The 23,460-nt window shown below is 46.0% G+C and overlaps 1 protein-coding gene across 1 annotated transcript; it reads left to right on the top strand.

The window, feature by feature from the left end:
- Positions 1 to 1,190: 1,190 nt before the first annotated feature.
- LOC308156238 (interleukin-31 receptor subunit alpha-like) lies at positions 1,191 to 22,568 on the top strand (the record flags this gene model as incomplete). The annotated part of the gene is made up of 15 exons (XM_080529587.1): positions 1,191 to 1,245; positions 1,571 to 1,825; positions 2,093 to 2,213; positions 8,456 to 8,631; positions 9,537 to 9,664; positions 10,018 to 10,180; positions 12,453 to 12,532; positions 12,954 to 13,161; positions 13,488 to 13,697; positions 14,250 to 14,348; positions 15,132 to 15,275; positions 15,867 to 16,004; positions 20,082 to 20,166; positions 20,596 to 20,677; positions 21,179 to 22,568. 15 exons carry the CDS (start codon positions 1,191 to 1,193, stop codon positions 21,701 to 21,703), a joined length of 2,469 nt encoding a protein of 822 aa, XP_080385713.1. The 3' UTR covers positions 21,704 to 22,568.
- Positions 22,569 to 23,460: the final 892 nt, after the last annotated feature.

Consider the following 23,460-nt stretch of genomic DNA (forward strand, 5'->3'; position numbering starts at 1 on the left):
TTTATTCAGAAAGAAAAAAACGTTTAATAAATCCCTGTTCAGTGCATTAGTTTGTAGTTCTGAGTTGTTTGTGTTTGTCATGTTGTCTGCCTTAGACACAACCATCCATCTAACTATTCTCACTACTCCGATCAACATACATTTAACAATATCCTGGTTCAGAGATGTGTAATGCTGTGGTTGTAATGCTTACGTTTGTGACAGATGTATTTTTGGTGCCGGCTACATAAATATCTTTTATTTACTTGTTTTAAATACTGGATAACGTGTTCGTGTTCATTCAGAAAGAAAAAAACGTTTAATAAATCCCTGTTCAGTGCATTAGTTTGTAGTTCTGAGTTGTTTGTGTTTGTCATGTTGTCTGCCTTAGACACAACCATCCATCTAACTATTCTCACTACTCCGATCAACATACATTTAACAATATCCTGGTTCAGAGATGTGTAAATACATCACCACTACTGACTCAGAACACTACTCTAAAATACACCACCATTATTGATTCAGAAGACTACTACTTACTCAAAAATGCACCACTACTACTGACTGGTTTATTACAGGGTGTCCCGCTGTCAGCCGTACCCTGCCATTCGTCAGTTAACCAACCAAGTTTCTTCACTTCCCCTCTGACCGTTACCGTTGTTGAGCAATATATTGTGTATCCTAGCTCTCTGTCGTTGTCGTGTTGTTTAGTCCTGTTCACCGGGATCTTACCGTATTGTTGGTACTGTAAGTTTAACCAAGTGAAGGAGAGAGGTACACATGTATACGTCGACATTTCACGGGACACGGTAAGTACAGTTGCCTTACGAGCGGGATGTGAGGGAGAATACTGCACTAGTTTATTTTGTTGTTTCTCGACCTTCTGAGTGTTTTTTCGGTATTTTAAATAATATATACTCATAGGTTAAACGTTAGTTTTGTGGTATTTGATGTTGAACTACCGCAGTGGTTATACTAGTGTGTCTTCCGGCAGTGCGTAATTCTTGCGCACATAAAATACATTCGGGGTGGTGCTGTGCGCGATGAAATTCTATAGATTCACGTCTACCATGAACTTGACACGCTAACATTTTTTTTGTCGATTTTCTGGTCGATGTTTAAAATATATTTTGAAATAAAAATTCTCAATTCTTAACTGCTATAATGCATTTGTGTTTCTGTGTGTTTGCCTATAGAGTCAGAGAAAGATGTATTCCACTCCAGTCCTGTTGATGCTGCTAGTGTTATTAGCACTCTCTAAAGGTAAGGCTGTCTTGCTCTAAGGATCAAAGCAAACCTTGTAACAGATAGACCTGAAGTCTTCACTTGTAGTAGGTTCATTCTGTGATTATAGGAACCGAAGCGCTTGTTATGGCCCATTAAAGATCTTTGATACCCTATTGGTAATGATGATAGATGTACATGTATTATGAAATCATTTGGGATTTCATATTTCAAATTAGAGTTGTCCATAACCCTTACAGTTAGGTGCTTTAAGATGTTTGTCAGAGTTCAGAGTTTCCGTTATGTTTAATTGTTCCAACAACAGGACAGCGTGAAGGATGTACATGTGAAGTTATCCCCAAAGACCCCTACATCGAGCTGGGCTCCCACATCCACATTGTGTTCAGGAACACGTGCAGTGGTGAAGATCACCCTCACAACCACGGCCAGATCTACTGGACCCTGAACAACCAGAGGGTGGATGAGAGCCTTTATGAGGTCATCAACTCCACCTTCTCTGCTGTGGCCCTGGGGAACTTCTCCCTGCACAGGGCAACGGTCCAATGCCACAGCCTGGTTTTTGAGCAGGTTCTGGGTGGGACCATCATCAAAACATACCGTTAGTACAATATGGAGGATCGCTTATAATCTTTAAGCTTCTCTCTCTCTCTCTCTCTCTCTCTCTCTCTCTCTCTCTCTCTCTCTCTCTCTCTCTCTCTCTCTCTCTCTCTCTCTCTCTCTCTCACTCAGTCACTGACTCTTTCTTTTGTTGTTGTTTTTGCACGTCATCCAAGGACTCATCATCATTCATTGTTAAATCCATCCATTTGAATTAATCTTTTTTTGAGACTTATCATATTTTTCTTTTTCTTTTCTTTTTCATCAGAGAGACCCAGTAACATATCATGTGTCATGTCTACATCACCATCAAGTAATTTTACATGTCACTGGGAGGACAACATGAATGATTCCTCATTGAAAGTAAAATACACAGTCTATAGGAAATGGTGAGTTTTGACCGTGTGTATATACAACAGGGGAGGCTGGTGGAGGTAGAAATCGGAGGACAGGCTCATTGTAATGAATGGAATGAGGAAGTCTTAGATACCATTCCTCATTTAATTCCATGAGCCCATCCTCTGATATCTACCTCCACCAGCCTCCCCTGATATACAGCACATGCTTTTCCAAGCTTCCTGTTACTATATCCACTTTGGCCTCAACATTCCTCTCTGTCACATTCTGAATGACCAACAGCTGCATGTCCCTGTGACCTTCTGTACACCACACAACTGTGCTAGCCCTCTGAGCTCAAGCCTAAGTGCTCAGTGCTAACACAGGTCTTCAGGGTCACACCACAGGTGTTGCAGGGATTGTTACCTGTCTGTCTCTGTGTAGGGGTTGTTACCTGTCGGTCTCTGTGTAGGGGTTGTTACCTGTCTGTCTCTTTGTAGGGGTTGTTACCTGTCTGTGTCTGTGTAGGGGTTGTTACCTGTCTGTCTCTGTGTAGGGGTTGTTACCTGTCTGTGTCTGTGTAGGGGTTGTTACCTGTCTGTGTCTGTGTAGGGGTTGTTACCTGTCTGTCTCTGTGTAGGGGTTGTTACCTGTCTGTCTCTGTGTAGGGGTTGTTACCTGTCTGTCTCTGTGTAGGGGTTGTTACCTGTCGGTCTCTGTGTAGGGGTTGTTACCTGTCTGTCTCTGTGTAGGGGTTGTTACCTGTCTGTGTCTGTGTAGGGGTTGTTACCTGTCTGTCTCTGTGTAGGGGTTGTTACCTGTCTGTCTCTGTGTAGGGGTTGTCACCTGTCTGTGTCTGTGTAGTGGTTGTTACCTGTCTGTCTCTGTGTAGGGGTTGTTACCTGTCGGTCTCTGTGTAGGGGTTGTTACCTGTCTGTCTCTGTGTAGGGGTTGTTACCTGTCGGTCTCTGTGTAGGGGTTGTTACCTGTCTGTCTCTGTGTAGGGGTTGTTACCTGTCTGTCTCTGTGTAGGGGTTGTTACCTGTCTGTCTCTGTGTAGGGGTTGTTACCTGTCTGTCTCTGTGTAGGGGTTGTTACCTGTCGGTCTCTGTGTAGGGGTTGTTACCTGTCTGTCTCTGTGTAGGGGTTGTTACCTGTCTGTCTCTGTGTAGGGGTTGTTACCTGTCTGTCTCTTTGTAGGGGTTGTTACCTGTCTGTGTCTGTGTAGGGGTTGTTACCTGTCTGTGTCTGTGTAGGGGTTGTTACCTGTCTGTCTCTGTGTAGGGGTTGTTACCTGTCTGTCTCTGTGTAGGGGTTGTTACCTGTCTGTCTCTGTGTAGGGGTTGTTACCTGTCTGTCTCTGTGTAGGGGTTGTTACCTGTCTGTCTCTGTGTAGGGGTTGTTACCTGTCTGTCTCTGTGTAGTGGTTGTTACCTGTCTGTGTCTGTGTAGTGGTTGTTACCTGTCTGTCTCTGTGTAGGGGTTGTTACCTGTCTGTCTCTGTGTAGGGGTTGTTACCTGTCTGTCTCTGTGTAGGGGTTGTTACCTGTCTGTCTCTGTGTAGGGGTTGTTACCTGTCTGTGTCTGTGTAGGGGTTGTTACCTGTCTGTCTCTGTGTAGGGGTTGTTACCTGTCTGTGTCTGTGTAGTGGTTGTTACCTGTCTGTCTCTGTGTAGGGGTTGTTACCTGTCTGTGTCTGTGTAGGGGTTGTTACCTGTCTGTGTCTGTGTAGGGGTTGTTACCTGTCTGTCTCTGTGTAGTGGTTGTTACCTGTCTGTGTCTGTGTAGGGGTTGTTACCTGTCTGTGTCTGTGTAGGGGTTGTTACCTGTCTGTGTCTGTGTAGGGGTTGTTACCTGTCTGTGTCTGTGTAGGGGTTGTTACCTGTCTGTCTCTGTGTAGGGGTTGTTACCTGTCTGTCTCTGTGTAGGGGTTGTTACCTGTCTGTCTCTGTGTAGGGGTTGTTACCTGTCTGTCTCTGTGTAGGGGTTGTTACCTGTCTGTGTCTGTGTAGGGGTTGTTACCTGTCTGTCTCTGTGTAGGGGTTGTTACCTGTCTGTGTCTGTGTAGGGGTTGTTACCTGTCTGTCTCTGTGTAGGGGTTGTTACCTGTCTGTCTCTGTGTAGGGGTTGTTACCTGTCTGTCTCTGTGTAGGGGTTGTTACCTGTCTGTGTCTGTGTAGGGGTTGTTACCTGTCTGTGTCTGTGTAGGGGTTGTCACCTGTCTGTGTCTGTGTAGGGGTTGTTACCTGTCTGTCTCTGTGTAGGGGTTGTTACCTGTCTGTGTCTGTGTAGTGGTTGTTACCTGTCTGTCTCTGTCTAGGGGTTGTTACCTGTCTGTGTCTGTGTAGGGGTTGTTACCTGTCTGTGTCTGTGTAGGGGTTGTTACCTGTCTGTCTCTGTGTAGTGGTTGTTACCTGTCTGTGTCTGTGTAGGGGTTGTTACCTGTCTGTGTCTGTGTAGGGGTTGTTACCTGTCTGTGTCTGTGTAGGGGTTGTTACCTGTCTGTGTCTGTGTAGGGGTTGTTACCTGTCTGTCTCTGTGTAGGGGTTGTTACCTGTCTGTCTCTGTGTAGGGGTTGTTACCTGTCTGTCTCTGTGTAGGGGTTGTTACCTGTCGGTCTCTATGTAGGGGTTGTTACCTGTCTGTCTCTGTGTAGGGGTTGTTACCTGTCTGTCTCTGTGTAGGGGTTGTTACCTGTCTGTGTCTGTGTAGGGGTTGTTACCTGTCTGTGTCTGTGTAGGGGTTGTTACCTGTCTGTCTCTGTGTAGGGGTTGTTACCTGTCTGTCTCTGTGTAGGGGTTGTTACCTGTCTGTGTCTGTGTAGGGGTTGTTACCTGTCTGTGTCTGTGTAGGGGTTGTTACCTGTCTGTCTCTGTGTAGGGGTTGTTACCTGTCTGTGTCTGTGTAGGGGTTGTTACCTGTCTGTGTCTGTGTAGGGATTGTTACCTGTCTGTGTCTGTGTAGGGGTTGTTACCTGTCTGTCTCTGTGTAGGGGTTGTTACCTGTCTGTGTCTGTGTAGGGGTTGTTACCTGTCTGTGTCTGTGTAGGGGTTGTTACCTGTCTGTCTCTGTGTAGGGGTTGTTACCTGTCTGTCTCTGTGTAGGGGTTGTTACCTGTCTGTGTCTGTGTAGGGATTGTTACCTGTCTGTCTCTGTGTAGGGGTTGTTACCTGTCTGTCTCTGTGTAGGGGTTGTTACCTGTCTGTCTCTGTGTAGGGGTTGTTACCTGTCTGTCTCTGTGTAGGGGTTGTTACCTGTCTGTGTCTGTGTAGGGGTTGTTACCTGTCTGTCTCTGTGTAGGGGTTGTTACCTGTCTGTCTCTGTGTAGTGGTTGTTACCTGTCTGTGTCTGTGTAGGGGTTGTTACCTGTCTGTGTCTGTGTAGGGGTTGTCACCTGTCTGTGTCTGTGTAGGGGTTGTTACCTGTCTGTCTCTGTGTAGGGGTTGTTACCTGTCTGTGTCTGTGTAGTGGTTGTTACCTGTCTGTCTCTGTGTAGGGGTTGTTACCTGTCTGTGTCTGTGTAGGGGTTGTTACCTGTCTGTGTCTGTGTAGGGGTTGTTACCTGTCTGTCTCTGTGTAGTGGTTGTTACCTGTCTGTGTCTGTGTAGGGGTTGTTACCTGTCTGTGTCTGTGTAGGGGTTGTTACCTGTCTGTGTCTGTGTAGGGGTTGTTACCTGTCTGTGTCTGTGTAGGGGTTGTTACCTGTCTGTCTCTGTGTAGGGGTTGTTACCTGTCTGTCTCTGTGTAGGGGTTGTTACCTGTCGGTCTCTATGTAGGGGTTGTTACCTGTCTGTCTCTGTGTAGGGGTTGTTACCTGTCTGTCTCTGTGTAGGGGTTGTTACCTGTCTGTGTCTGTGTAGGGGTTGTTACCTGTCTGTGTCTGTGTAGGGGTTGTTACCTGTCTGTCTCTGTGTAGGGGTTGTTACCTGTCTGTCTCTGTGTAGGGGTTGTTACCTGTCTGTGTCTGTGTAGGGGTTGTTACCTGTCTGTGTCTGTGTAGGGGTTGTTACCTGTCTGTCTCTGTGTAGGGGTTGTTACCTGTCTGTCTCTGTGTAGGGGTTGTTACCTGTCTGTGTCTGTGTAGGGGTTGTTACCTGTCTGTGTCTGTGTAGGGGTTGTTACCTGTCTGTCTCTGTGTAGGGGTTGTTACCTGTCTGTCTCTGTGTAGGGGTTGTTACCTGTCTGTGTCTGTGTAGGGGTTGTTACCTGTCTGTGTCTGTGTAGGGGTTGTTACCTGTCTGTCTCTGTGTAGGGGTTGTTACCTGTCTGTGTCTGTGTAGGGGTTGTTACCTGTCTGTGTCTGTGTAGGGGTTGTTACCTGTCTGTCTCTGTGTAGGGGTTGTTACCTGTCTGTCTCTGTGTAGGGGTTGTTACCTGTCTGTGTCTGTGTAGGGGTTGTTACCTGTCTGTGTCTGTGTAGGGGTTGTTACCTGTCTGTCTCTGTGTAGGGGTTGTTACCTGTCTGTGTCTGTGTAGGGGTTGTTACCTGTCTGTGTCTGTGTAGGGGTTGTTACCTGTCTGTCTCTGTGTAGGGGTTGTTACCTGTCTGTGTCTGTGTAGGGATTGTTACCTGTCTGTCTCTGTGTAGGGGTTGTTACCTGTCTGTGTCTGTGTAGGGGTTGTCACCTGTCTGTGTCTGTGTAGGGGTTGTTACCTGTCTGTCTCTGTGTAGGGGTTGTTACCTGTCTGTGTCTGTGTAGTGGTTGTTACCTGTCTGTCTCTGTGTAGGGGTTGTTACCTGTCTGTGTCTGTGTAGGGGTTGTTACCTGTCTGTGTCTGTGTAGGGGTTGTTACCTGTCTGTCTCTGTGTAGGGGTTGTTACCTGTCTGTCTCTGTGTAGGGGTTGTTACCTGTCTGTCTCTGTGTAGGGGTTGTTACCTGTCTGTCTCTGTGTAGTGGTTGTTACCTGTCTGTCTCTGTGTAGGGGTTGTTACCTGTCTGTCTCTGTGTAGGGGTTGTTACCTGTCTGTCTCTGTGTAGGGGTTGTTACCTGTCTGTCTCTGTGTAGGGGTTGTTACCTGTCTGTCTCTGTGTAGGGGTTGTTACCTGTCTGTGTCTGTGTAGGGGTTGTTACCTGTCTGTCTCTGTGTAGGGGTTGTTACCTGTCTGTCTCTGTGTAGGGGTTGTTACCTGTCTGTGTCTGTGTAGTGGTTGTTACCTGTCTGTGTCTGTGTAGGGGTTGTTACCTGTCTGTCTCTGTGTAGGGGTTGTTACCTGTCTGTCTCTGTGTAGGGGTTGTTACCTGTCTGTGTCTGTGTAGGGGTTGTTACCTGTCTGTCTCTGTGTAGGGGTTGTTACCTGTCTGTGTCTGTGTAGGGGTTGTTACCTGTCTGTCTCTGTGTAGGGGTTGTTACCTGTCTGTCTCTGTGTAGGGGTTGTTACCTGTCTGTGTCTGTGTAGGGGTTGTTACCTGTCTGTGTCTGTGTAGGGGTTGTTACCTGTCTGTGTCTGTGTAGGGGTTGTTACCTGTCTGTGTCTGTGTAGGGATTGTTACCTGTCGTCTCTGTGTAGGGGTTGTTACCTGTCTGTCTCTGTGTAGGGGTTGTTACCTGTCTGTCTCTGTGTAGGGGTTGTTACCTGTCTGTCTCTGTGTAGGGGTTGTTACCTGTCTGTCTCTGTGTAGGGGTTGTTACCTGTCTGTCTCTATGTAGGGGTTGTTACCTGTCTGTGTCTGTGTAGGGGTTGTTACCTGTCTGTGTCTGTGTAGGGGTTGTTACCTGTCTGTGTCTGTGTAGGGGTTGTTACCTGTCTGTGTCTGTGTAGGGATTGTTACCTGTCTGTCTCTGTGTAGGGGTTGTTACCTGTCTGTCTCTGTGTAGGGGTTGTTACCTGTCTGTCTCTGTGTAGGGGTTGTTACCTGTCTGTCTCTGTGTAGGGGTTGTTACCTGTCTGTCTCTGTGTAGGGGTTGTTACCTGTCTGTCTCTGTGTAGGGGTTGTTACCTGTCTGTCTCTGTGTAGGGGTTGTTACCTGTCTGTCTCTGTGTAGGGGTTGTTACCTGTCTGTCTCTGTGTAGGGGTTGTTACCTGTCTGTGTCTGTGTAGGGGTTGTTACCTGTCTGTCTCTGTGTAGGGGTTGTTACCTGTCTGTCTCTGTGTAGGGGTTGTTACCTGTCTGTCTCTGTGTAGGGGTTGTCACCTGTCTGTGTCTGTGTAGGGGTTGTTACCTGTCTGTGTCTGTGTAGTGGTTGTTACCTGTCTGTCTCTGTGTAGGGGTTGTTACCTGTCTGTCTCTGTGTAGGGGTTGTCACCTGTCTGTCTCTGTGTAGGGGTTGTTACCTGTCTGTCTCTATGTAGGGAGAAAGTTAATGGCGGTGGAAATTGGGAGGGCGATACATGCACTTCTAGGAGAAGGTCGTGTACATTCACGGACATGCCCATCTTGTCCCGTATTCAACACATCACTGTGAGAGCTACGACCACTGCCTGGGAGGTCGACTCAGTCACACAACCACTGGATCCATGGCAAACAAGTACGTAATCAAAATGCATAGAGAGCGTGTGTGTGTTTGCGCGTGCGCGTGTATCTTCCTGTATGAGTTGGACCAGCTTCTCTAGGATTTCATCCAGCACCCTGTGGACACATACACATACACACAGATAGAGAGGAAAGGGGGAGATAAAGTTGAGAGAGAGAGAGAGAGAGAGAGAGAGAGAGAGAGAGAGACAGTGAGAGAGGGGGGGGGAGAAAGGAAGAGAGAGAGAGGGAGGGAGGAAGAAAGAGAGTGGAAGAAAGAGAGAGAGGGGGAGAGAAAGGAAGAGAGAGAGAGAGGGAGGAAGAAAGAGAGAGCGAGGAATAGAAACAGACAGAGTGTGCCGGCTGCTGTTCCTACGAGACACTGCGGAGCAGAAACACGTTAAAACTGCCTGTGTTCCAATGTCCTCACCAGCATACCACTATCCCAATACTTTTATACCACTATACCAATACTTTTCTTTATTCTATGTGGTACACTAATGTGGATATTGGAATATAGCCTATGTGACGGTATGAGTAGGAAATATAGAGGAACATTGAATGCAGGACAAAATGGAGAGACGCAACACATAAATAAACATACTTTTCAGAAGGTCGTCATTTCTGTATTATAAATCCTTTTTTTGATTGGTCATATGTAATATTCTAATATTTTTTGTGGTACTAGATTTTGGATTTTCATCAGCTGTAAGCCGTAATCATCAACATTAAATCAAAAAAGGCTTGAAATATTTCACTTTGTGTAATGAATCTAGAATATATGAAAGTTTCACTTTTTGAATTAAATTCTAGAATATAATACAAATTTGAGATGCACCTGTATGTCTTGTGAATGTACTTGTATGTTACTTCTAAGAAATGGCCATCTTATCCGTAACATTGGGGATGATGCTTTCACAGTGAAGGTCGACCATCCTGAGAGGGTGAAGGTGGTTCCACTGTTCAACCGTCTGAGGGTTGAATGGAGCAGACCTGAAGGAGAGCGTTATATAGGCTGGTCAATAAACTGTCAAGTCAAATATGCCCAGGTACAGTATGCAGCTTTATAATTGACCATTTATCTAAATGGTAAGATCTCTGTCTGTTGCTCTGCGCAGTGTCATAGTTCTGTTTCCTAGAGCAGAACAAATGTCCAGTTGTCATGACATTGGACAGTAAAGCTTTAATAGTGCAGAGTCCAGAGTCCAGTGTAAGACTTTGTTTATTTTCCTTCTGTGTCAGCATAGCTCTGTTTTCTCAGAAAAACAATACAAAACGAAGCCATCTTAGTTCCCTGAAAAAGCATGTATCTAAAAAGAAGTTTGAGCTGAGCTATTTATAGTGACAAGTGTGTGTGTCACTGATGTCTCTGTTTTCTCTTCTGTTTATTCACTTCCTGTAGCATGTGATCAACACGTCCATGAATGTGAACGCCATCCTGGGCTCTCTGACCACAGGGGAGGTGGAGCCCTGCACCAACCACACAGTGTCGGTGCGCTGTGCGTTAGGCCACGCCCCCTGGAGCGAATGGACCAGTGGAGAGACAGCCCTCTCCTCACTTAATGGTAAGACACTGTTCAATCAAAAATATGGATGAGTTGATGGATGGATGGATGGATGGGTAGATGGATTTATGGATGGATGGCTGGATGGATTGACTTTCTGGCTCTGGAGAGGTTGGAAACCTTCCTGACCCTGAATAATATTTTAGAAATGTGTTTTTCTCTACAAGCCTCTTCACCTCAACTGATTGGATATGAGGTGTGAGAAACAAGGTTGGCATCCTGTTTACACACTATCCCTTAAATCACATGAGTATTGATACTTGTCGTACGGGTAGGAGACGGTCTGTGACTTTAGTTGACACACAGGGCTGGTGAAATCTAGTCTGTCTAGAGCAACGTTGTGAACCAATCACCACCTTTACACATTTCCTGATCATACATTCTTTAAAGAAAAGGTTCTGAAAGTTTCTGAAGGTTTCTTCATTTCTATATATATTATTTCATATATTGTACATGGTCTTGCTTGAGACAGCTAACTGTACAATAGCCTGTTTTCAGTTATAGTATTACTGTTGAATGGTACTACGTGTTCTCCTGTATTGACTTGATATATCATGTGATGACTTCCTGAAAACAATTACGGCTGCCTGTTGATAGAGCTGTGGGAGGAAAAGGAAACAGAGGAACCAGCATAAAGTGATTATGAATAGTTAATGATGGAAGCTAGTCTCTTGCTAGGGGCTGAGTCTGGTTGAGGCTGGTGTGAGTCTGGTAGAGGTCTGAGTGGTAGAGGTGTGAGTCTGGTAGAGGTGTGAGTCTGGTAGACGTGTGTGACGTGGTGTGAGTCTGGTAGAGGTCTGAGTGGTAGAGGTGTGAGTCTGGTAGAGGTCTGAGTGGTAGAGGTGTGAGTCTGGTAGAGGTGTGAGTCTGGTAGAGGTGTGAGTGTGGTAGAGGTGTGAGTGGTAGAGGTGTGAGTGGTAGAGGTGTGAGTGGTAGAGGTGTGAGTGGTAGAGGTGTGAGTCTGGTAGAGGTGTGAGTCTGGTAGAGGTGTGAGTGTGGTAGACGTGTGTGACGTGGTGTGAGTCTGGTAGAGGTGTGAGTGTGGTAGAGGTGTGAGTGTGGTAGAGGTGTGAGTGGTAGAGGTGTGAGTGGTAGAGGTGTGAGTGGTAGAGGTGTGAGTGGTAGAGGTGTGAGTGGTAGAGGTGTGAGTCTGGTAGAGGTGTGAGTGTGGTAGAGGTGTGAGTGGTAGAGGTGTGAGTGGTAGAGGTGTGAGTGGTAGAGGTGTGAGTGGTAGAGGTGTGAGTGGTAGAGGTGTGAGTGGTAGAGGTGTGAGTCTGGTAGAGGTGTGAGTGTGGTAGAGGTGTGAGTGGTAGAGGTGTGAGTCTGGTAGAGGTGTGAGTGTTACGGATAACACTGGCTCCCCGCTGGTGGAATGAGCTCCCCACGGCTGTCAGAACGGCAGAGTCACTACCCATCTTCCGTCGTAGACTGAAGACCCATCTCTTCAGGTTACATCTTAACTGCTCCTCCTGAGACATCTTCTGACCCTTACCACTACGTCTCCTAAAGACACCCGCTTTCCCCTCTACTGTGTCCCTAAGAACTTCTATTGCCCCCCTTGTACTGTTTCTCAGTTTCTCCAGTAAAAAATAAAAAAAATAAAAAAAATAAAATAAAAAGGTTTTAGTAGAAGGCGATAGGGAGAAGGTTTTTCCTTCTATCAGTGGCCCCGGGCCCGAGCTAGATTACTCTTCCTGCAACGAATGGTGGATTGCTGATTCACATGCTTAGTATTCAAATGTATTGATTGTAAGTCGCTTTGGAATAAGTGCCAAATAAGTGCCAAATGCCAAAAATGTAAATGTAAGTGTGGTAGAGGTGTGAGTGTGGTAGAGGTCTGAGTGGTAGAGGTGTGAGTCTGGTAGAGGTGTGAGTGGTAGAGGTGTGAGTCTGGTAGAGGTGTGAGTCTGGTAGAGGTGTGAGTGTGGTAGAGGTGTGAGTGGTAGAGGTGTGAGTGGTAGAGGTGTGAGTGGTAGAGGTGTGAGTCTGGTAGAGGTGTGCGTGTGAGTCTGGTAGAGGTGTGAGTCTGGTAGAGGTGCGAGTCTGGTAGAGGTGCGAGTCTGGTAGAGCTGTGAGTCTGGTAGAGGTCTGAGTCTGGTAGCATGAAGTATAGTAGACTAAATGGGAAACATTTACATTTTTTATAATCTCTGTATGATAGAAACAGGCTAAAACACTATCGTCTTTTGGATCATAGACTACAATGAACTAGTGCTAAGATGGTTTTGAACTAGTGCTAAGATGGTTTTTTACCCCTGGTTTCTCTGAACAGTAAGCTCTATACCGTTGAACCTGTGGAGGAAGATAGAAGTTTCTGACATCACCGGGAGGAGGGTACACCTGATGTGGGAGGTAAGGTGACACACACAGGAGGGCAAGACGAGTTTTGAGAACTCTTGAGAACAATTGAAAAGGGGCCTATATGTAACGGCTGGGGGTTTGAACCTGGGACCTCGCTCATGGATGCCACAGACTGAAGTGTTATACCAAGAGGACATCCTCCTAGTTCAATGGCTATATCTGGGCCTAGAAGTAACAGGCAGGCAGGGCTACCCTCATCACAACACAAGGGTCAATGTCAACCACATGTAATTTCCTCCTATCCTGTATAGGTTACAATCAAAGCAGTACAACATTACAAGACATTTCCATTCCCAAAACGATGACCAAATATAACTCCAAACAGACCCACTGATTTCTGAAAGGAGTTTGGGATAATACTGAATGGTTGTGCTGTACTGTTCTGCTCTGTCCTCGACCTCTCTCTGTGCAGGGCATCTCACCGGCATGCAAGGCTGTGGATGGTTACAGAGTCAGAGTGATGACTGACAACAACCCCATACCTGTCAAACATTTCAACACAACTAGAGATAACATTAGGGTTACCTTGGACAAGGAGGCACACAGAATCACCCTGGCTGCCTACAGCCATGACATCACGTTTCCAGAAGATTCTACCTACGTACCAGCCGTCGGAGCGAGTAGGTCCTCCTATGAGTGTTCAGTTGCCTGTACCTCATTGTTAACATGTAGCAAAATACGTTAGTACACACCATGACAACATGTACAATCTGATATTTTTGTGTCCTGTGCTTTAGTCCTCAAGCGTAATGCTGAGGTGGCTTTGGGCATCTCTTTGTTTACAAATTACAATACAGTATTATTTTTACATTATACAGTTATTATTGTTAGTCGATTATAATGTTAATTGTTCTTCTGCTTTTCATTATGATGTACTGTAACATTGATGTAGATACGACCATGCTGTAACAGTTGTCGTGTGCGTGTGTGTGTGTGTGTTCTGTAGCTCTCCCTCAGGTCAGACAGGTCCACACCTCGGCCCATGATGGTGTCATCCAGGTCAGCTGGGCTGCTCCTGCCCCTGGCCTTCCCCCTGTCCCTGCCCCTGGCTCTACCCTCCCTGAACAGCTGGTCCATAGCTACATGGTAGACTGGACCACAGATGGAACCACTTACACCTGGACACAGACACCAGACACTCACATCTCACTGACTGGTGAGTGGGTTGAGATGAAAAGGAAGGAAAGATGGATGGATGGATTAATGCATGGATGGGTCAGTGGATGGATGGAGGGATGGATAGGTGGATGGATGGAAGGATGGTGGGCGGGTGGCTGGGTGGAAAGCTAGATACAGGATTATTCTGTGTTATATTGATGTGTTGGCTTAACTATCTGACATGCTGTAAACTGAGAACAATATGTTTTTTCATATGCCATAGTCAATCAGTGCCAGCTGTTTGAGATTGAACTGCCCACTGCTGCATTCTTTTAGTTTGTCATTGTGGTTGGGAGACTTTTAACAACTAATGGTGCTAGACTGGGTTTCTCTACAGCCACTCACCACTCAGCCTGTTATTCTTATCCACAGTTTGCACTTAGAGACCTACAGAACATTGGGATGTTTCCAAACAGCTATTATCTCTCTCCTTCTCTCTCTCTCTCTCTTCCTCTCACTGTCTCTCTCTCTCTCTCTCTCTCTCTCTCTCTCTCTCTCTCTCTCTCTCTCTCTCTCTCTCTCTCTCTCTCTCTCTCTCTCTCTCTCTCAGGCCTGCAGCCTTTTAAGCAGTACACTATAACAGTAACTCCTTTGAACAATGACAAGACTGGACAGGAACATGTTACATGCATCTGTTCCAAAGAAAGAGGTACAGAACAAATTTTCCTCTAACTTTTATTCATGTGTCTAGAGCCAGTTTCCCAGACACAGATTAAGTGCCTGAATGAATGAATGGTCTTTATTGTCATTGCTATAGTACAGGTACCAAACAACGGAATTTAGGAGGGGTGGCTCCTAGTGTTAGGAAAGAAAAGAAAAAAAGGAAAAAAAACACAAAATGGGAAGGAGCTGGTTTACATAAATAAAGGCTATGTACACTATCCACTATACTATACTGTACAGATAGACGACTACGGTTGTCATATTGCACATAGTGTTATTGCACATTCATTTAAAGTGTCGCAGTTTGCAGGCTTGAAATGTACATATTTGTGCCTCAGCACTACACCTGATTTTTTCAGTCCAGCAGCTGCCATCAATCCGTCCAGACTGTCCAGGGCCCAGAACCTAGGTCTTTGCTGTGTTCAGGGCCTGGATGGCCCTGGGGTAGAAGCTGTTCTTCAGTCTGTTTGTCCTCGCGGCCAAGGTCCTGTACCGCCTTTTCGAGGGCAGCCGGGTAAAGTGTTCGTACCCAGGGTGGGTTGGGTCCCTGGAGATCTTGGAGGCCTTCCTGAGACAGCGTGTGTTGTACAGCTCTTCCAAAGAGGGGAGGGGGCGCCGGTGATCTTCTGGGCTGTTCAGCCCTGGACTAGATCTTTATTGAAATAGCTTTTCAGTCCAGGCCAAGGAGTAGGCATAATCTGTGCCTGGGAAGCCGGCACCTTTCATGTTCAGATCCTGTTGTGTAACGGTTCCTCTTCCTGTGTGCCAGCTCCAGGGAACATCTCCTCTGTCCATGTGGAAGCTGAGGACCGGAGCGCCTGGGTCAACTGGACTGCGGTGCCACAGACTTACTGTAGCGGAGCGGTGGTCAACTACACGGTGTTCTACCAGATAGAGACAGAGCCTGAGATGAGTATGTCTCCTTATAAACTGTTGATTGTTTGTTTGTCTGTTTATGTGAGAATGGCCAGATAGAAACTGAGATAGCCAGATACTATACCTTGTTCCTACAGGGCTCAGTAAGGGTGTCCGGTCTCAGTAAGATATCCCCTGTAGAGCCCCGCGGTGGTGTAGCGGTCTAAGCACTAACCACTAGTGCAAGCTGCCCACCGGGGACTGGGATCGAATCCCAGCTCGCCAGATCCGGATATGGCCGAGGCACACACAGGGAGCGGCATATTGAGCGGCCGCTCCCGAGGGCGGTATAGGAATAGTTCCGGACAAGGATCCGTCGCGCAACACCGCCCCCCGGGGTGCCGGAATAACGGTGCTGGGCTCGAGGAGCCAGTCAGCTAGTCTGCCTGGCGATCTCCTCTGGGGCTGCCGGCCACGGGGTCGTGCGGCGGATCCTACGCAATAGGCAGGGGATAATTGGATGCTAGGTTGGGTTCAATTGGCTACCAAATTGGGTGAAAAAGGGATAAAATCTGAAAAAAAAGAAAAAAGATATCCCCTGTAGAAATAAAACATCAATTAAAACATGATTGCCTTTCTCTCCTCTCAGATGTAACTGTTAACAGCAGGAAGCTGGTCATCTTAGAACATCTCCAACCAGGCAGGAAATACAGAGTTCATGTCATGGCCACCGCTGTTACTGGGTCAACTAATAGCAGCATCACTGTCTTCACAACAAACAGATACAGTAAGTATTTAGGTTGTTTACATAATCCCGGCTCTCTGAGGAGGTTGAGTGAGTGTCTCACTATGGGAACGCCTGCTGTGTGACCTCATCAGAAGCTCAATATCATTGAGCCAGCCCTCATTGGCTGGCCCAGATGACACTTATGTCAGGAGGGGAGGGACCCTCCTCCTTTATAAGGCGTAGACAGAGCATCAGTCGTCATTCAAGTACACCTCTTCCTCGCTTCTGTAGCAAGAAGGGTGAACTGGTGAGATACTCACTCATACTACTATGAGTAATGATTATACTAAATAGCCTAAAGTTCTCTTTCATAGTATTCGTTTCGTGTCTCACTGTGGGAAAATACTCACTCCCGTATTGCCAGACATGCCTGCAAAACAACAACTGTCCCCAATGGACCCTCACACACTAGGAGCCACGTCCTAAGAGGAACCCAAACTGAGGACTGAATGTGCTGAATGTGCTAGAGTTGGTGTCGTGACATCCAACCTATAAAATCTAGCAAATGTGTGTGCCGTCGCACACACCTCCTGAATAGAAACCCCTTTAAAGAGAGCCCACAAGGTCTCTAGACCTCTAATAGAGTGCGCATGTAAGCCCGCGGGAGGATGGAGGCCCCTACTATAACCTATAAAACGCAACGGGAGGAGTATGTCAACAACCCGAACCTGTATTTTTGGTGCTGATTCAGAGCGTGGATGTCTAGAATAGCTCTAATGCCCCCCTCTTTCTTTGGGACCAGAAAATACCTTGAGTAGAACCCGCTGTGGTTCTCCTTGAGAGGCACAATTCTTCTAGCTCCTTTCTCCCTGAGAATGGAAATCTGTGTTGGAAGTCATATCCTCCTCCAGCTCAGCCTGGTAGGCTGACAGAAGGGCAGAGGCATTGAGAGCCCTCTCTGACAGAGCCACTGCTTTGTAGCACTTATCGGTAAGGCTTGACTGGAAGCAGTCTGATTTGGCGGACATGGACGGGATGAAGACATGGAAGCCTTCGGGTGCAGATGGCTTGCTACCATGGGCTCGATCGACGGAATGTGGCGAAGGCCGAAGGAGTCCATCCCCTCACAGTCCAGCTGAGAACCCCCAACTACGGGGTGTTTCTCGTTGAATGGCCGTTCTTTCCACGTTGACGGTATCTCGTCGAGTAGCTCCGGGAAGAACGGCATCATTTGTTTACCCGTCTTGGCCGCCATCTGCAGTCTCTTCCCGTCAAAGCAGTTTCAGTTTGGGCGACGGGCCATGGGATATTCAGCCTGTTAGCCGCTTGCTTGCACATGTCTTGCATGTCAAGGTCCAGAGGAGACGGGCGGAGGGTTGGTTACCTCCGTCCGGAGTAGGGAGCTTTGCAGCCCCGCGCCTACCGATGGGGAAGTGGGATTCCTCCTCATCATCGATTGACAAGATGAGGTCCGAGTTGGGCGACTCTCCCTCATCGTTGTACGCATCTCTCTCTGGGATGTACCGAGCAGCGGTAGGGCTTTCATCTCCCTGGTCATCCAGCACCAGGAAACCGGTGTCAGGGCTTGAAGGAACTAGGTCCGCCCAGCTCGGTCCAGGTATGGCTGAAGACGCCACCGCGTTAGTTCTGTGACAGCAGCGTTTCAGCTGGCCCACACAGGAGTTGGTCTTCCCCAGACAGGCTAACTTGGCGGTTCAGCCGTCTGCGGAGAAGTTTAGTGGGCGACTGACGCTCTGTCTATGCCTTATAAAGGAGGAGGGTCCCTCCCCTCCTGACATAAGCGTCATCTGGGCCAGCCAATGAGGGCTGATGCAATGATATTGAGCTTCTGGTGAGGTCATGCAGGAGGCGTTCCCACAGTGAGTAGAGACACAGAGGCTCTAACTGTGCGATGCAGGACAGCTGAGAGGAGACGGTGTGCACTGCGTCTATATCACAAAATGTACATTTGATACGTAAAAGTAAGCTAGCTAAATAAGTAATCTAACTAACTATGATTGGAAAAGAAGTACTATCCAGTTAGAATTATAGAAGATCTAGTTGTGTTTTTTTACTGGTCTCGCTGCCTGGGTTTGAACAGACTTTGGGATCAACTAAAACGTCTCCATAGGCTATGAACGTATAGAACTTTGCATCCTTTGAAAAAAAATGGTGGGATGTAAGGAACTTGTAACTTCGCAAACAGTAGCAGCATTGAAATAGTTTAGTTTATGGAAAAGGTAGTGAGCACAGATTTTCGTGTTTTAACTTTGCTGAAAATGCCTTTCCACCAAAGAACTGTGGAGCCGATGAGACTGCCATATCTGCCATATATCCTACCTCCACTATGATTGGAAATGAAGTAGTGTCCAGTTGTGGAATTATATTTAGCAGTAGCGACATTCAGAGTCTGGGGCAGTTCTTATGCGCTCTGCCCTGCTGGTTGCACGATGCAGGACAGCTGTGAAAGGAGACAGACCAGGCAATGTTCAGGCTTCCGTTCAGGCATACAGTGAGTGACCCGGTAAATTGCATGGAATTATACATGGTCTCCACCCGGGTAATTGCCTGGGCGGATTTCCCTGGTCAGTGTTAGGGATTTGTATTAAAATAACTAGAAGTGATAAATCAAGTACTGTGTGTTCATTTAAATAATATGTGACTGAGGTCAGTTGAAGTCTCACAGAACCATAAAAGAGAGGTTCTGCTTTTGAGCGACATGGGGGGAAGGGGCTCCTGACTGGGAGAAAGTGTTGTGGTTCAAACCGGCTGTAGATTGCTTATTTTTACCTATGTACTAACAACCATTTTGTACCTGCTGTTATGATATTCTATTTTCCTATACTCATTTTATACTATCATAACTAATGATTAATGATAAGTCTATTCTTCTATACTGTATTTTAACTTGTTAATCGAATCCCAAGTCATGGGAGTCTGTGGGCCTGGCAACAGTGATGTTTACACAAGTGATCCTGATAAGGACATAGGACCTACAGACCTGGTCAGGAGGGAATGTGTTTGAAGATTAAATAACTGGCCAATTAGTGCTTTAGAACGTACGTAGAATACACCCAAAATAACTATCAAAATATCTGTGCATCCTAAAAACATAACTGTGTGCATATGCTTACTGGTTCCTTAAAAAACATTAGAATGTGTGTGTATCTAACGTCGCGCAAGACTAGGCTGTCCGAACACTCTCACCATGACAAACGACCGGGGGGTCAGAAGAAGAAGATAACACACTCGCACGGACACCGAAAGGAGTCGAAAGCCACATACCGATATAAAACAGACGCTTACCATAAAACCTACCAGAGGGACAGCCCATCCCTAAATGTTAAGGAACATGTATAAAGACTATGCACCAAGGCGAAACGGGGCTCTTGTCCGGTGAAGCTTCTGCAGTTAACCAGCTGATACTGGCCTGAGGAGGTGAAGCTAGATAAGACCCCTTTCCATGGAATGAAATGCTATTGTTTGCTGATGCTATTGCTTGCTGATGCTATTGTTTGCTGATGTGCTCGAATAAATATTCTCTTAAAGAACAGTTCAGTAGTGGTGCCGAATATATGATTGGATCATTTTATCTTAGAAGTTATATCAAGGACGTCTCGTTGAGATTAAACGAACTCGCTTGTAAGTGACGACTCAATTAAATCAATTCTGGAGAAGTTGATCGCTTTACATCAGTCACGTTCAGACATACGCCGACCCTGGAAATTGCATGGAATCTACTGGGAAGGCTTGTATGTGTGAAAGGGGCTATAGTTTTACTCTCCATGTATAGTACGTTGATACAGTATGTTACTATCCTATAGTACGTTGATCCAGTATGCTACTATCCTATTGTAAGTTGATCTAGTATATTACTATCCTATAGCATGTTGATCCAATATATTACTATCCTATACATTGATTCAGTGTATTACTATGCTATATAGTATGGTATATTCATTCAGTGCATCTGTTCTGACCTGCATTTCAAACTCGTGTTCCAACAACATCTGCTGATTGAACACATTAATAGTTATATTCTGCTCAAGATAAATAAAAGCCTTTGTTTACATATTATAGATTGCACAAAATTATTTGTTTATTATGTATATACAGTATATTTCTTTCACCCCCTAGATCGCCCCTTCATCCTCCTGCTGGGGGTCTTTGGAGGCCTCAGCATCTTCATCATCCTCTTCACGGGACTCTTCTGTGTTATTCAGTAGGTCCTCAAAATGGTGGATTCACCTTTAAACCCTAATTCACCCCGCAGGTCTGAACTGAGCTGAGCCGTACTGAGCTGTACTGGGCTGTTCAGGGCTGCACTGAGCCAAGCTGAGCCGTAACGGGGCTGTACTGAGCCGTACTGGGCCATACTGCGCTGTGATGGGCTGTACTGAGCTGTTCTGGTTACATGTATATATACCATATATATATATATATATATACCATAGCTGAAACAGTGCTGGAAACGAGAAATAGCCAGCACAGTATGCTTCAGGTTAGCCCTGTGGTTTGACCAACTGTTGACAGTCTGGTTTCAGACCTATTGTGTGTGTGTGTGTCATGTGTTCAGGCTGTTCTGTAAAGCTTTTTGCGCTTATTTGTAGTTATTATTATTAATGATTATTCATTATAATGTGATTGGTAGGTGGAGAATGTTTATGGAGAAGATGGTGCCTGACCCTGGTCAAAGTTCCCTGGCTCACTGGTCTTCTCAGACTGGTCACATGGTAAACAACAATAACATCATACCACAAAACCTCGCATCCCTTCACCTTAACATACTATACACCTGTTCTATTCACTGTTCTATTCACTGTTCTATGTACACTTCTATTTACTGCACCATTCACTGTTCTATTTACTTTTCTATTCACTCTTCTATTCCCTCTGGTCCTCTCAGAGTATATACAAGGTATACCCTACAAGGTATAATCACACAATCTCACCTTAAAATGCTTAACATCTGTCCTATTCAATGTAGATATGGACTACAAACCCTTACACCACCAATTCACCATAGTTTGAAGAAGAGTAATGTATTCCTGTAATTCTCTAAAATGTCTACAGTTTATTTACAGTTCAGTTTATTTACAACTTTATTCCTAGTACCCAGAACCTAGTGAATAATGAACCTTCCTTCAGGGTGGCCCAACAGGCTGCAGTTTCCATCATTCCTACTGTCTTTACCATTCCCTTTTGGAAACGTGTGTGATCATGTCACCCCCCAGATCCAGCCCTTCAACCACCCCCCGCAACGAGAGAGCTTCTGTGACAGGGTCTACCCCTGGGAGGTGGACGCCATGATGGGTGACATCACTCCAACGACCACAGAGGACCAGGAAACACAGGACCAGGAGCCAATCAACAACCAGAGAGAGGAGCGAATCCCCAGCTTCTGTAGCTGGACCTCCAATGAGCATGATCCCAGAGAGGGGAGCATGGACTCAGGCGTAGGCCCAGGGAACCCCCCTGGACTGGGGCACCCTGACGAGCATCTAGCCCCCCCTGCGGAGATGACCACTGTCTCCTCAGTCATCCAGACCTTCGAGAGCTGTCCCATCAACCCCTACAAGAACCAGAGCCCGGTGGAACTTCCTGTGGGCTTGGGTTTTGGGTTGGGGAGTCAGGTTATGCAGGGCGTCACGGAGGAGAGCGAGCTTCTGTTGGAGACGAAGCAGCTCAGCAAGACGACCCCGACCCCGCTCACAGCCTATGTGACGGTCGACATGTTGGAACAGAGACAGGGCAGGTGAAGGACGGTGATTGGACATGGACATACGCCAGTAGCCAATGAGCTTCTCAGCTTCGTTGTCTTACTCATTCTGATTCTGGTCTTCAAGGACTTATGGGTGGACTTATGTCACCTGACCAGGAAAAAAAGGCCCATTGTTTGTCATGGTCAGGTTCTACTGTATTTATGTTTAGTCAAGTCATGTGGTCAGGGAAAACTCCGCCGGGAATAACATTGATCACTCAGAGAGAAGGTTGAATCGTAATCATTGTATTATGCAGATCTGGGTTACATTCTCTGTACAGATGTTTCCAAGGCAGCATGCTCTGTGGTGTAGTGAGCGACCGAGCAATGTACTGATGGAAGTTACAGCTTATATACTTGTTCACAGAGAGAGAATAGCTTTACATCTGTCCATCGTAACTTACAATTGACATTGGTTCCCATACATGGCTCTATCCTATGTCCATGTTGTTCTGCTCTGCTGACCACTGCTGTTTATACATCGTTTTTTAGATGTTTCTCAACTTCTCCCCAAGAGACTAAGTTCCCGGTTGCTATGGCACCAAGTTACCCGACCCCTGGTTAGTCTAACTGGACTGGTGCCCCACTAACCGTGGTCTCTAAATCTGGCCCAGGTGCAGTTACAGAGAAAAGCATATTGACTGAGTGGTCAGTTTTAAGTACCGGTATGTTTAAGATTAAACAATGAATATTGCAATATTTGATGGGCACACAAAAACGGTGATACTGTCATTAACTTGAACTGAAATATTATTTGTATATTTGTGGATTATTGTAAAGTGGGACATTAACTGGTACTGTCAAATGCATGACTCCTTATGCAATCTATTGTATATATCATTGAGTAAATTATGAAAATGGTATCTTCTTGTCTGTGGATTGGTGTTATAGCAATTCCTCTGTGCGTGTGTGCGTGGTGTTGGTTCACCACATCCTGAGAACAGCGCAAGTGTGCCAAGAATGTGTCCTAGAGCCTGGAGGAGGAACCTCCCCAGTGTGCATTGACAGTACACTGACTCTGAGTCATTCACTTTATATCACTCTGACCCAGTCTCAACCTTCCTAACAATCCATCAAAACATGATCCACAGAATTCCTGTTTATGTGGAATATTCCTGGGAACGCCTAGCGATATAAACATGGCTGCGGTGTTCACCACACAATGAGTCAGGTTGAGTCAATTCTTGACATGCGGACCTTTTCACTAGACTGTGGAGAGCCATTTCAGTTGTGTAGTTTTTTGTTTGTTAATACCAATGTTTGGTCTAAATTTCATGTGAATAATTATAGGAAATATGTAGATTTATAATGTTTTAAAACAATGTATGTTTGAATACTTATTTCCCCCTCTGTGTCTAGCAGAGTGCTTATGGTGACCTCATAACTTTTAGATCCTCTTTTTTTTAAGGATTAGTTCTGCTGAAGCTCTGCTGCTAGTCTTATATTCACCAACTGATCTAATTTAACACAGACAGACACTGCTAGGATTCGGGACAGACCACACAAGCAACATGAAGAAACTTAAGCAGAGAGCAGCAAAAAACAGAAACAGAAACACAGCACTATCGAAGCAGAGAACAGGGGGATTGGCTAGGGGAATTTATGCTTCTTGGGGTCAGAGGTGAGGAGGGGCTGGGTTAAAAATGTCAAAAAAAAATCTGAATAAAAGTCCCAAAAAAAGAAATCTGAATAAAAGTCTGAAGAAAACATTTCCAAATAAAAGTCAGAATAAAAGTCAGAAAAATTACATTTCTG

This window comes from Nansenia antarctica (assembly GCF_963989245.1).
Source record: "Nansenia antarctica genome assembly, chromosome: 4".
Classification (NCBI taxonomy): Eukaryota; Metazoa; Chordata; class Actinopteri; order Argentiniformes; family Microstomatidae; genus Nansenia; species Nansenia antarctica.